The sequence below is a fragment of the Corapipo altera genome, unplaced genomic scaffold (assembly GCF_003945725.1).
Source record: "Corapipo altera isolate COAL_440 unplaced genomic scaffold, ASM394572v1 56, whole genome shotgun sequence".
Taxonomy (NCBI): domain Eukaryota; kingdom Metazoa; phylum Chordata; class Aves; order Passeriformes; family Pipridae; genus Corapipo; species Corapipo altera.
In genome coordinates this window covers 4,943,749-4,955,554 of record NW_020884896.1, presented here as the reverse complement: position 1 = coordinate 4,955,554, position 11,806 = coordinate 4,943,749, and the positions used below count along the sequence as shown (strand labels likewise).

The window sequence follows — 11,806 nt, the reverse complement described above, 5'->3', positions numbered from 1 at the left end:
CGCGGGGCGGGGCGGGGCAGCGCGGGGGCGTCATTCGCGCGTGGCAGCGGCGCGAGGAGCAACGTGCGCCGGTCCCTCAGCCCGCCATGGCCGCCGCGTACCGGCTCGTCCTCGTCCGCCACGGAGAGAGCGCCTGGAACCTCGAGAACCGCTTCAGCGGCTGGTACGACGCCGACCTCAGCCCCGCCGGGCAGCAAGAGGCGCGGCGCGGCGGTGAAGCCCTCCGAGGTACCGGTGACCAGTGAAAGGAGGGGGGGAAGGAGGGAGGGGGAGTCAGCCAAGGCGGGAGTCGCGGAGGTGAGGGAGGGGTGGGTTGCGGACTGGTGCGACCGCCTCGAACGTAATGGGGCGGGTCTGAGGCTCTCCGATGCCCGGGAATGGCCTCCAGTGTGAGGTCGGCGTTTCGGTACCACAGGGAGAGCCGCCGGTACCGCAGTGTGTTAGTTCTCCGGTGCTGGTCGCGTCCTGACCGCCGCCGGTTCCCGTAAGGGCGAGGGCGCGTCCGGTACCGGCGCGGCGAGGCCGCCGCCCTTGGCCTTTGACCGGTTGCATAAGGCCCGGCACTCACCTCCCCGGTCTTCCCCCCCCCCCACCGCCTTTTCTAGATGCCGGCTACGAGTTCGACATCTGCTTCACCTCGGTGCAGAAACGGGCCATCCGTACCCTCTGGACCGTCCTGGATGCCATTGATCAGATGTGGTTGCCCGTTATCCGGACCTGGCGTCTGAACGAGAGGCACTACGGGGCTCTCACGGGTTTGAACAAGGCTGAGACAGCGGCAAAGCATGGCGAGGCGCAGGTGAAGATCTGGAGGCGCTCCTACGACATCCCTCCACCTCCCATGCAGTCTGACCACCCTTTCTACAGCACCATTGCAAAGGTAAGACTTATTGCTCTTTATGCCTTTCAGGGAGGCTCCTAAAAGTCACCTGCATTATGGTGGCCTGGTTTCCTCTATGAGGTCTCCTCTGTTTCTGCTACAGTAGCGGGGCTGTTGTGTGTGGTGGTGGTGGGATTTGGGATGAGTTTGTCCTGCTCCCTCCTTGGGGAGTTAAACACCTGGGCACTGCATGAACAGATCCAAAGCAGAGAAGATAATACCTCTGTTAATCATTAGTGCCATAACCTCTTTACAGATGTTTGATCTGGTCTTTTCATCCAGAGCAAGCAAGGTATGACTTTCCCCATGAAGGGGTTCATGGCCTTGACTGTGGTTCGTTGTAACCCCAGACATCAAAGGTTTTCTTATTTCCAAGCCTGGCTTCACGTACATGTAGCAGATCCTCAGGTGGAAAATTTGGGGGAGGGACAAAAGCCTTGCCACCATCTTCCTGCACTGGGCTGCAGTGTGAGTGTGGCTGTTCTCCCAGGACCGTCGCTACGCCGACCTGACAGAGGACCAGCTGCCGACATGCGAGAGCCTGAAGGACACCATTGCCCGGGCTCTGCCGTTCTGGAATGAGGAAATTGTCCCACAGATCAAAGAGGGCAAGCGAGTCCTTATTGCTGCCCATGGCAATAGCCTGCGTGGGATTGTCAAGCACCTGGAAGGTAGGTCAGCCCTGCAGAGGCATCATGGGGATCCCCCTGCTTCCCCAGCTGGCACTGCGGGCAGGGCCAGGAGTGATGGCACTGCTGTATTCACAGGCATGTCAGAGGAGGCCATCATGGAGCTGAACCTGCCCACTGGCATCCCCATCGTCTACGAGCTGGACAAGAACCTGAAACCTGTCAAGCCCATGCAGTTCCTGGGGGATGAGGAGACCGTGCGCAAGGCCATGGAGGCTGTTGCTGCTCAGGGCAAGGTTAAGAAGTGAGGGCAGGCAGCAGGCCAGCATGTAGTAGAGCCCCCTGGCATCCCCAACCCCTCTGTTCACACCCCCCACAGTTGTAGGAACTTGGAGCTGCAGAGGATTAGACCCATTCCCTCAGACCCGGCTCCCTTCTGCAGACAGCCTGGGGGCCAGGGGTGAGGGCTGTGTGAGTGGAGGTCTAGTGTTAAAGGGAGCACCCATACACCTCTCCATGCTGAAGTCCCAGCCCTCAGACCCCGTCTGCAGGGGGACAGGCTGAGTGATCCCTCGCCGTGCCAGGCTCTTCCTTTGCTTTGCTTCCCTGGCAGCTCGTGTCACCTAGTTATGGTAGCTTTGTCACTTGATTTAGTCCTCCTGGGAGCAGTGAGGTGAGTGCAGTGCAGGCAGTGACCAAGGTGGGTACCTTGTCCCCTTGTGGGTGCATGGCACAGGGACTGGGGTGCCTCTGGAAGGGTTGTGTTCTGGTGCCTGTGGTACAGCACCCCAGGGCAGTACTCGTGACTCTGGGCCCAGCTCTGCCAGCCCCTGCTTTAACTTATTGCCTTCAGACAAGGGTGAGGGAGGGAGCCTGTTGCCTGGAGGTCTGTGTCTGCCACTTACTTCCCCCAGCTGATATCCATCATAGTCCTGCTGGTGAAACAGGTGCTGTTGTGTCCCATCCTACACACGTGTACATGGCCTGTCACTGTGGCCTCCCCTTCTGCCAGCGCCGTGAGCCTGGGCTTGCACGGGGTCAGTGTTACTGTCCAACCATAGCAGCTGTCTTGTTCCAGTTCAATAAAGGAGTAATGCGCAATAATGAGCTGTCCATGCATCCCTGGGCCATGTGAGGCTCCGTGTTCCTGGTGCATGTGTGGTGCATGTGTGATGCACGTGTGAGGCTGCTGGGTGCAGATGGGGCTGCAGAAGCTGTGCCGGGCTCAGGGAGCAAAGCACAGCTCCGCAATCCCTTCCCGAGGGTGACGCCCTCCCTGCGGTGGTTTTTCACACTCTTGGGTGTGGCACACCCTCATCCCCAGAGCAGGGCAGGGCACATGTGGCCTGGGGAGATGTTGCACTGTGGGGTTATCGTGCACTGAGACAGGCTGTGCTCCAGGTTTTAGTCCAACGTGGGAAAACCAACTGGCAAGGCAAGTACCTGGAGCCTACACAGCCCAGCCACAAATGGGCTCTGTGCCATTAGCCTCACTGTAGCAAAGGCACTGGGGCGCTCCCCTTCCCCAGCAGTGAATACATGCTTGCTCCTGGCTGCAGTTCTACAGAAACCGTTCCCTCAACAGCTCCACTGTGGGAGCCAAAGCAGTGTCGGCATGCTGCAGGCAGCACAAGCCACCCCCCAGGCTGTACTGAGCAAAGCATGGAGCTCTCAAAAAATATTTATTATCCAGAAGTAGAAAACCCATCCTGCCAGTGAGGGCCTGGCTGGATGTGTGGAGGAGGTAGGAGCCTGGGGGCTGCTCTGGTCCCACAGGCACCAGTCCCAGTGGTGCTACGTCTGCAGGAACTGGGGCTGCACCCGGGCCACCTTACGGAACTCCTTGGTGTGTGTCCGTGGGCACTGCATTTCACACCAGCTGATGGGCACCATCTGCACCCCTAGGAACACCACCTGGTCTGGGTTTCCCCTTCCCAAAACTGCTTTCCTCCATATGGAGAGGGAAGCAGCCACAGCAGATGCCCCTCAGGCAGGGATGAGGCAGGACTGTCCCAGCCAGGGCCCTGCCTGTCCCATCCCTACCTGCTTCACTGCGTGCCACCACCACGCCCAGCTCATTCTCGGCCGTGCTAAGCAGGTAGTTGGACTGTGCGTCCCCCAGGGAGATCTGGTCGGACAGGGGTTAAGGGAAAGACTTTTCCGAGGGGGCCCGAGCCAACCCACTGTCCCTGAGGGGGAAGGATACGACTTTGGCCAGGACGATGTCACTGGGGCGGAAGCTCTTGTACACTTCTACCTGCACGGAAGAGAGCAGGGAACAACGTACAGCACAGGGGCACCGTCAGCAGGAGGGACTGGGGCCCCCACCAGTAGAAAGCAGGGGCAGCTGTGGCAGAACAGTCACTGCCAGTGCCTCACTGACCTTATCCTTCTCCGTGGCTCGGATATCTTCTTTCCTGAAAATGAGATGGAGGGATCTGAGTGCAAAAGAGCAAAGGTGCCTTGACAGCCTGTGGCAGGAGCTGCCACGACCTCCCTGGGCACTGGCCAGGACCTGCTGGACACCTGCCCAGTGCTCAGGGCAGAGCTCCAGCCAGGACACTCAGCTGCACTGCTCACAACAGCCTTTCTCTCCCATGGAGGGTGGGGGATCCCAGCCTTCTCCCTACCGTATGGTCCCTCGGAAGGTGGATTTCAGTGGCGTGGAGCCAACGTACAGGATGTGCACCTTGGCAAAGCGAGAGTTAATGCTGCAGACCTGCCCATGAGAAAAAGGGAAATCAGTGCCAGCACCCCAGTCTAGGCAGGGAAAGGGCAGGGAGCAGGCAGGATAGGGCTGCATGGGGAGCTCAGGTCTCACTCCACCTCCCTATGACCAAGCAGCGGTGGGATATCTGGCAGTGAGTTGGGCAAGGAAGATGACACTTGGGCAACTCCAGGCACTCAAATAAGGCAGAGACCTGCTGTGACCCCAGTCCCTCTCCCTCCCATCAGGAATGTAAGGAAACTAATCCCTGGTCTGTGCCAACCTTTCTCTAAGATGCCCCAGGCACTGACCTGCACACTCTCTGCCCTAGAAAGTGTTCTGGAAGGGAGAGCAAAGAAAAACCTCCCCTCAACCTCAGGGCAGGTATCCCCCATGCCAATATCAACTTCCTTTGTGAGCGAGGGACCCAAGGGAGGCCCTGGGCTGCCTCTGCCCTGCTGGGATTTGTATAGGGGGAACTAACGAGCCACGGGCTCTTCATCCCACCTCATCCATGTGCAGGAATAAAGCTCAACATGAGGCAGAGAGAGCCGAGGCAATTTGTCACCGCAGCGCTCCGGAGCCCCACCTTGCATGTCACCACAGCCCCCACGTTAGGCAGGAGCTGGGACTCACTGTCTCTGACCACCGACACCACGGGCAGCTGCGGGGCAAGACACGAAGTCAGAATCACCGGCCGAACCCCGTCGCAGTCCAACTCCCCGCCGGAGCCCCGTCCCCGGCGAGGCTGTGCAGCTCGGGCGCACGGCAGCCAGCCCCGGGGAGAAGCAGCTGAGCCGCGGTCGCGCTCACCCCGCTGTCCTCGCTCCTCCGCTCCAGGCAGCCGGCCAGTGAGGAGAAGATGAAGCCGTGCCGAGTGTAGGTCCCGCTGCCAGCCGTCGCCTCCTCCGTGCTGCACAGCCGCTCACCTGCGAGACCGGGGCTCAGGGGCTGCCAGGGCATCTGGGGCCCCGCACCGCCGCGGGCACAGCGCCCGCTCCCAGCCGGCCCAATGCTGCCCAATCCCCGGGGCAGCCCCCTCCCCAGTGCCCCCGCCCGTACTCCTCGCCCGGACCACCACGTCCCCCTCCCCGGGCAGCCCCGGCCGCGGGAGCCCGTGGCCGCACTCACCAGGGACGCAGTACCGCGAGGGGGGCGCCATGTTCACTACCGGCAGGGCCTCCCCAGAAAGCCCTCACCTCATTGGTGACTGGCGGCAGGGCCACGCTGTAAGCGGCGCGGCTATTGGTTCTCTCCTACTCAGCACGGAGCCCGGGCGCGCTGCCTGCTGGGGGTTGTAGTCCTGCGGCGGGGGAGGGCGCTCCCGGCGTGCCGTGCGCGGGCGGTGCCCGTGGGCCGGCGGGGCCGGGCATGGAGGCGGCGGGTGGCGGGCGCCGGGCGGCGGCAGCAGGCGCAGGTCGGCGGCGCCAGGCAGGGCTGGCAGGGCCCTGCGAGGGGCTGGGGGCCCACAGGGGCTGCGGGTGCCGAGCGACTGGGCGGGCTGGGAGGCGGTACAGCGGTTCTGTGAGGCGAGGAGTGCGGGGGCCGGGAGGCGGCGGGGGATGCTGCGGGTGCTGCGGGTGCTGCGGGGCGGGGGGTGCTGGGGCGGGCCCGGGGGGCTGTGGGGGGCTATCGCCCTGGGGGTGCGGTTGGGATGGGATGCAGTGCGGGGCATGCTGCGGGGCGAGCAGTGCCTGATGGTGCGGTGGGGCTGAGGGATTTCTGCTGTCGGCATCCCTTGAGGATGGGGCGGAGTGCCGGGAGTGTCACGGCGCTGTAGAGCTGGGTGCTGCGGAACAGGGGGAGCCGGGCGCTCTGGAGCCACCGGGAGGTGCCACAGGGCTGCGCCTGTGTGCTTGGACCAGGCAGGAGCCAGGGCCCCGTCTGTGCCCGGGGTGGAGCCAAAGGCACAGTTCCCCACCCCTGGGCTGTGATGTTGCCCGTGGTCTTGGCTCTGCTGGTGGTTGCTGTCCCATCCCTGTGGGCTCGGTGCGCCGCTGGGATGTGTGGAGGGCGATGGGGAGGGCGAGGGCTGGATGCCAGTGCCTGGCTGGGCAGAGGAAGATGAGTGGCTCTGCTGGAGCCTCCTCCCTGTGGTCGTGCTGCTGTCTGCAGAGAGGTGTCTGGGGACAGAGGGGGGTCTTGCCCTGGAGCAGGGTGGCTGCCTCCCCTGTGGGCTCCCTGCTCAACAGCTGCCGGCTGTTATAGGTGAGGAAGCCTCTCCAAGGGACAGAGACATGCTGTATCTTTGAAGGGGAGGGCTGACCTCAGCACTTGCTGCTGGGTGCAGCATTTTGTCTCTTACCACAGTGACAACACAGGCACATGTGCCACCCAAAGGCTACAGGGCAGGAAGTTGTTGCTCTACTTTGCACCTGATGAGTTTCAGGGAAAAGCTCTTGGCAGACTCATGAGAAAACACAGAGGAGAGGGTGGTGCTGGGATTTGTATATCCCACCTCTCCCTTACCAGGGAACAGAAAATATGAGCAGGAGCCATACCTGGGACCTGAAGTGGGCTGCTGAGTCTGGGCTCCTCATGTCCAGCAGCTCCCAACCGTGGGATCAGCTCCACACTCCTCAGGCAGGGCAGAGGAGAGCCCTGGCTCCTTTGTTAGTCCATCTGGATGGTGGAGAACCTGCCCTCCCCCTCCTCACTGCTCCCCAGGGGCTGTGCTGGTGGGCACAGCAGTGCAGAGAGACGATCCCTGCTGGAGGGACTCTGAGCTCTGGCACCACTGCCTGGCACTGCTCCAAAGCAACTGCTTGGCCCAGGCTCAAAACGTGCCTTGGCAGGACCCCGGGGCAGCCTTGCTGCTTAATATTGATGGTACTGCCCATATGGAGGCCCGGGGGCACCAGCCCTGCAGATCGTTTTCCCAGATCGGGTTCCTCGTCACTCCCAACAGAGCTCCTGGTCAGGATGGGGGCTCAGCAGCCAGGGGAGCATCAGCCTGGGGCTGCCCTGGGGCCACTCCTTCACTGGTGCATGGCATTGTCTGAGGATCCAGACAAGGAGAAGGAGGAAGTGTTGAGACTCTTGGAGTGGGGCTGTGAGGTTGAGAAGGGCACAGGGTGGCCTCTGCTGCTTGGTCCAGAGGCTGAGGTGAAAGGAAGTAGCATCCTACTTTTTGGGGTTATGGAGGGACTAGGGGAGGAGGGGTAATTCTGTACTGGCTTCTCCGTGTATGTCTTGTGTGGGTTCTCCTGTTCCTGAACCTATTGGGAAGTGCTGGGATCATCCCTGGAGCTGGCCCAGCATCCGGGATGCTCATGTCTTCTCTGGTTTCCTTTGAGTCAGACTCTCCGTGTCACTCCCCCGGCCCCCTCCCCGCTGAGAAAGACGAGATGGGACCAGAGAGCACCTGAGCCCAGATGCTGAGGGGCCTGTGCCCCCCGCTCTGCGCAGAGACACATCCCAGTGACACTGGCCCCACAGCCTCCCGGAGCCTGGGCTCAGCTCCTCTGGCTCTGCATCCTTGTTGGCTCAGGGAACTGCTCAACTGGCATCAGCACGTCTGGGAGGGGAGACCCTTCCCAAGGGACAGCCAGGCAGCAGGGCGGCCTGCCCACGCCGAGCTCCTGTCCCCCCAGGCGTGGTGTGGCAGGGATGAGGAGCCGGCAGCGGATGTTTGCCGCGGTGATGCGCCTGCTCCTCAAGTGCCTGCGGCTGGGCCGGCGGCGGCGCTTCAAGCTGGTGCGGCAGGTGGAGCAGCTGTGGCACTACGGGCACCTCTGCCTCCGCTCCCTGCTCTACAACTCCTTCACCAACGGTGATGTGGTGCTGGACTCCCTCTTCGAGCCCGTCTACTGGCTGGTGGACCACGTCACCCGGTGGTTCGGCGTGGTGAGTCCCCTTGGCATGGTGACCACCTCTCACTGGGCAGGGCACACCCAGCACTGGGGCTACTGTGCTGCTGGGGCAACTGAGTCTCAGGAGTGCCTGTGCTCCAGGCAGGAAGAGAGCTGGGACCTCAGTGTGCAGTTCATATTGGTTTCCTGTGGCCATGTCCTGCCCATGCCTCTCCCCAGGCAGTGAGGGGCAGGCACTGCCCACTCCCATGACCCAGGCCCCTTTCCCATAGGTGTTCGTGGCACTGGTGATCGGGCTGACGAGCTCTATTGTGGCCATCGTGTACATCTGCCTGCTGCCCCTCATCCTGCAGACCTACACACCTGCCTGGATCTGCTGGCACCTCGCCTATGGACACTGGAACCTCATCATGATTGTCTTCCACTACTACATGGCCATCACCACCTCACCAGGCCACCCACCACAGGTGAGGCACTAAGTGGCAGTGTAGCCTCTCCCCGCTGGACACTGAGGACTAGCTACAGATGGTCACTGGGAACAGCCTGGTGGTGGTGTTGCAGGAGGCCTCCTCCAGATTGGAAACTAGGCTGGGCAGAGCAGAGGTGGGAGGCAGAGGGATCACAGGGGAGGTGAGGAGTGTGAGGTGCAGGGGACAGGTGCAGGGTTTAGGTGCACAAATCTCTTCTGACCTGTGCACAGGCCAAGAATGACCTTACCGGCGTCTCCATCTGCAGGAAATGCATTGCCCCCAAGCCAGCTCGCACCCACCACTGCAGCATCTGCAACAGGTAGGGCACCCTCCCTCTGCCCCTTTTCTTGCCTCCTGTCCCATAACAAGATAGGGGCCCTTCCCCTTTGCTCTGCTGGCTCATTGCTCTGTCTCTTGGAGCCCACAGAGCTGGGGGGGTGCCTATCTCCTCCCAAACACAGCGCTTGCGCGGGCTCTGACACTGATGCTGCTCTCTTCCCTCCCAGGTGTGTGCTGAAGATGGACCACCACTGCCGTATCCTTCTGCAGTACTGACCAATGGCACTCTCCTGGGGGCAGCTGGCCCTGCTTTCCCCTTCTCTTGCTGCCCTACTCCTCTTATGGGGAGTCAGCCAGCACAGGGACGGGTGGTCCCTGGGGTGGGTTTGAACCCATGGTCTGTCACGGTTAAGTACCTTTAACCCCAGAGGCAGCCTGGTTAAACAACTGTGTGGGACACTACAACCACCGCTACTTCTTCTCCTTCTGCCTGTTCATGACCATGGGCTGCATCTACTGCAGCATCAGCGGCTGGGAGATGTTCCGGGATGCCTATGCAGCCATCGAGGTGAGCAGGCAGGCCCCGGCCCTCACCTGCCATGCACTGAGGCTGTCTGGGCTCCCCAGGCTGAGCTTGCAGAGCAAGGCTGGGCCAGGCCCAACCATGTAGTGACTTTGCTTCCTCTCTCCCTCCTCCTACGAGGCCCCCAGCTGCTCTGGTCCTGTGGGGGTGTGAGGGGAAGGGCCCCTGCCCCTCTCCTCTGAGACACATAACTGGTGCCGTTTTCCGTCCCCCTAGAGAATGAAACTGCTTGACAAGGAGAGACTGCAGGTGGCTGCCAACCAGGTGGGACATCCCTGCCCCCCAGCTACTCCAGGCTGTGTGGAGCAGAGCTGCTCTGCAGGCTGGGTCCTGCCTGGGGCCTTACTCTCAAGGAGTACCCCACATCAGAACCAGCCCCCATGCTCATCTCACATGTCAGAGAGCTGCAGCTGGCCAGGCAGCTCTGCTACAGACACTGCCTCCAGCAGCTTGGGGTCTGCCTCTCTGTGCACCCAGCTTCCTGGGGCTTGGGCTGGTGACAGCTGCTTGGCATGTGCTGCTCAGGCCATGGTCTCCTAGGGAAGCTGCAGCACTGGGTACACATCTCACCCTGACCATCAGCTGCGGGGTCCTGACCAGTCCCATGGCTGCTCCCTTACTCCTTACCTCCAGCCCACTGCTCCTCATGCCTGTGCCAACTCTGGGTATCTGTCTGTCTGTCTCGTGGCTGTCTTAGGCTGCCTCTCCCTCACCCTGGCTGTTGTGTTAGTTCCAGTTGCAGTCCTTTCTTGCTGTTCAAGCTCTGCAGCAGTGAGGGGTGCAGCAGTCCCCGTCTGGCTTCAAGACATAAAGCATTTTGGGTAATCCCCCCTCCTCTCATCCTTTTTCAGACCTACTACCAGACCCCACCACCCACCTTCTCCTTCCGCCAGCGAGCTTTCCACAAGAGCGTGGTCTACCTCTGGGTCCTGTGCAGGTGAGGGGGCCCAGGGGCTGGGGGAAACAGCATGAAGCCTGGGACACTGCTCGCCCTCCATCTGCCTGCAAGCTGGCCTTGCTTGCTCTAGTGCAGGCATCCCTGCCCTGCCAGCCTTCAAGCCACACAGGAGGAGAAACAGTATCGCTCTGTCACAGGGGATTAGACAAGCGGACCCACTTATGCAGCTGTGGGTGTGGGGAGGCAGCCTCAGTTCCCGCCAGCTGCAGCACCAGGAAGGGAAGGCCTGAGGCCAACCTGCAGTCCCTTGTCATTCCCAGCTCGGTTGCACTGGCCCTGGGTGCCCTCACGCTGTGGCACGCTGCCCTCATCACCCGAGGGGAAACCAGCATCGAGCGGCACATCAACAGAAAGGAGAGGCAGAGACTGCAGAAGAAAGGCAAGGTGAGCACAGCCCATGGCTTGCGGGGCTGGCCAGTGCAGAGCCAGACATGACGTACCTCTCCCCATCCTGCAGGTCTTTAGGAACCCCTATAGTTATGGCAGCTGGGATAACTGGAAGGTGTTCCTGGGTGTGGATGTGCCAAGGTAAGAGCCCTAGGGAAGCCTCTGCCCGAGAAGGTGGTGGCTCAGCAGCTTATGGGGGTGTGGGGACAACAGGGACTCTCCTTGGGTAGCTGGGGGAGAGCAGCTCTGCACTACTCTGGGCTTTGTAACGCACAGTAGGCCACATCTGCCCTGTGGCTCCTGAGTCCTGCCCAGTGACAAGGTGTGGCCTGCCCAGCATACCTTTGCCAAGAGAATCCCAGCCGAGGAGCTCAGCCATTGCGGCAGCTCAGGACATGGCTCGCAGCCCTGGCTTGGCTCCTCAGAGCACAGAAGCACCAAGATTTCAGGTTTTGTCTGTGGCCTCACTCCTCTCCCCACAGGCACTGGCTCACCCGGGTGCTGCTGCCCTCTCCTCACCTGCCCCACGGGACAGGCCTGAGCTGGGACCTGCCTCCCTGCGTGACGGAGCAGCGCGCACCGCTCCTGGCCATCTGAGGCCCAGTGCTCCAGACATCCCTCCCTGCAGGAGGGGAGCGCATGGGGGACCCGCTCCACTGCTGCGGCTCCCTTTGGCCCAAGTGCCTGGCAGAAGACTGGTGCTGGCACATACTGCTGACTGGGGCCAGAGCCACGGGAAACTCCATGGACAGTGTCGGTGCCTGGATGCCTGCCCTCTTGGCTCTTGGTGGCTGCAGGCAGCCCCGGGGGAAGGCAGCAGAGCTGCTGCTCCCCGCTCCAGCTGAAGGTGCTGCCCTCACTCATGCAGGTACCGGCCAGCACAGGCACAGCTCAGCTCTCCACAGTGCTGGGCACAGAGGATGGCACCCCTGTCCCCCAAGTACTCCCCAGGGAGCCTTTTTGAGACCATCCACTAAATACTGTTTTTTTAAGGGTGTCTGGCTTTTTTTCCTTGTTGTAGGCACAGACTTCTAGGGATGAGAGGAGAGGGAGCCCCATGATTCCCCAGTGTGAAAAGAGGATAAAGGGCATATAACCAGC

The 11,806-nt window shown here is 61.5% G+C and overlaps 3 protein-coding genes across 5 annotated transcripts; 2 read left to right on the top strand and 1 right to left on the bottom strand.

Annotated features, from left to right (window-relative positions):
- The first annotated feature begins 25 nt into the window (after positions 1 to 25).
- Positions 26 to 2,613, top strand: PGAM1 (phosphoglycerate mutase 1). Its single transcript, XM_027648176.1, has 4 exons — positions 26 to 228; positions 606 to 880; positions 1,371 to 1,551; positions 1,648 to 2,613. Exons 1-4 carry the CDS (start codon positions 87 to 89, stop codon positions 1,815 to 1,817), a joined length of 768 nt encoding a protein of 255 aa, XP_027503977.1. The 5' UTR covers positions 26 to 86; the 3' UTR covers positions 1,818 to 2,613.
- A 558-nt stretch (positions 2,614 to 3,171) lies between these two features.
- On the bottom strand, positions 3,172 to 5,404 carry EXOSC1 (exosome component 1). Of its 2 annotated transcripts, none has more exons than XM_027648177.1 (8): positions 5,348 to 5,404; positions 5,030 to 5,145; positions 4,806 to 4,880; positions 4,140 to 4,228; positions 3,893 to 3,926; positions 3,716 to 3,766; positions 3,553 to 3,637; positions 3,172 to 3,410 (listed from the first exon to the last, which is right to left on the bottom strand). In XM_027648177.1, exons 1-8 carry the CDS (start codon positions 5,376 to 5,378, stop codon positions 3,304 to 3,306), a joined length of 588 nt encoding a protein of 195 aa, XP_027503978.1. In that variant the 5' UTR covers positions 5,379 to 5,404; the 3' UTR covers positions 3,172 to 3,303. The 2 variants fall into 2 exon arrangements, with proteins under 2 accessions (XP_027503978.1, XP_027503979.1); XM_027648178.1 differs by having other exon boundaries at positions 3,172 to 3,402.
- Positions 5,405 to 5,587: 183 nt separating this feature from the next.
- ZDHHC16 (zinc finger DHHC-type containing 16) lies at positions 5,588 to 11,698 on the top strand. Of its 2 annotated transcripts, XM_027648174.1 has the most exons (11): positions 5,617 to 5,633; positions 7,810 to 8,062; positions 8,301 to 8,495; positions 8,729 to 8,817; positions 9,005 to 9,033; positions 9,212 to 9,345; positions 9,577 to 9,624; positions 10,212 to 10,297; positions 10,579 to 10,702; positions 10,776 to 10,846; positions 11,188 to 11,698. In XM_027648174.1, the coding sequence occupies exons 2-11, from the start codon at positions 7,826 to 7,828 to the stop codon at positions 11,300 to 11,302; spliced, it is 1,128 nt and encodes a 375-aa protein (XP_027503975.1). In that variant the 5' UTR covers positions 5,617 to 5,633; positions 7,810 to 7,825; the 3' UTR covers positions 11,303 to 11,698. The 2 variants fall into 2 exon arrangements, with proteins under 2 accessions (XP_027503976.1, XP_027503975.1); XM_027648175.1 differs by lacking the exon at positions 9,577 to 9,624 and having other exon boundaries at positions 5,588 to 5,633.
- Positions 11,699 to 11,806: the final 108 nt, after the last annotated feature.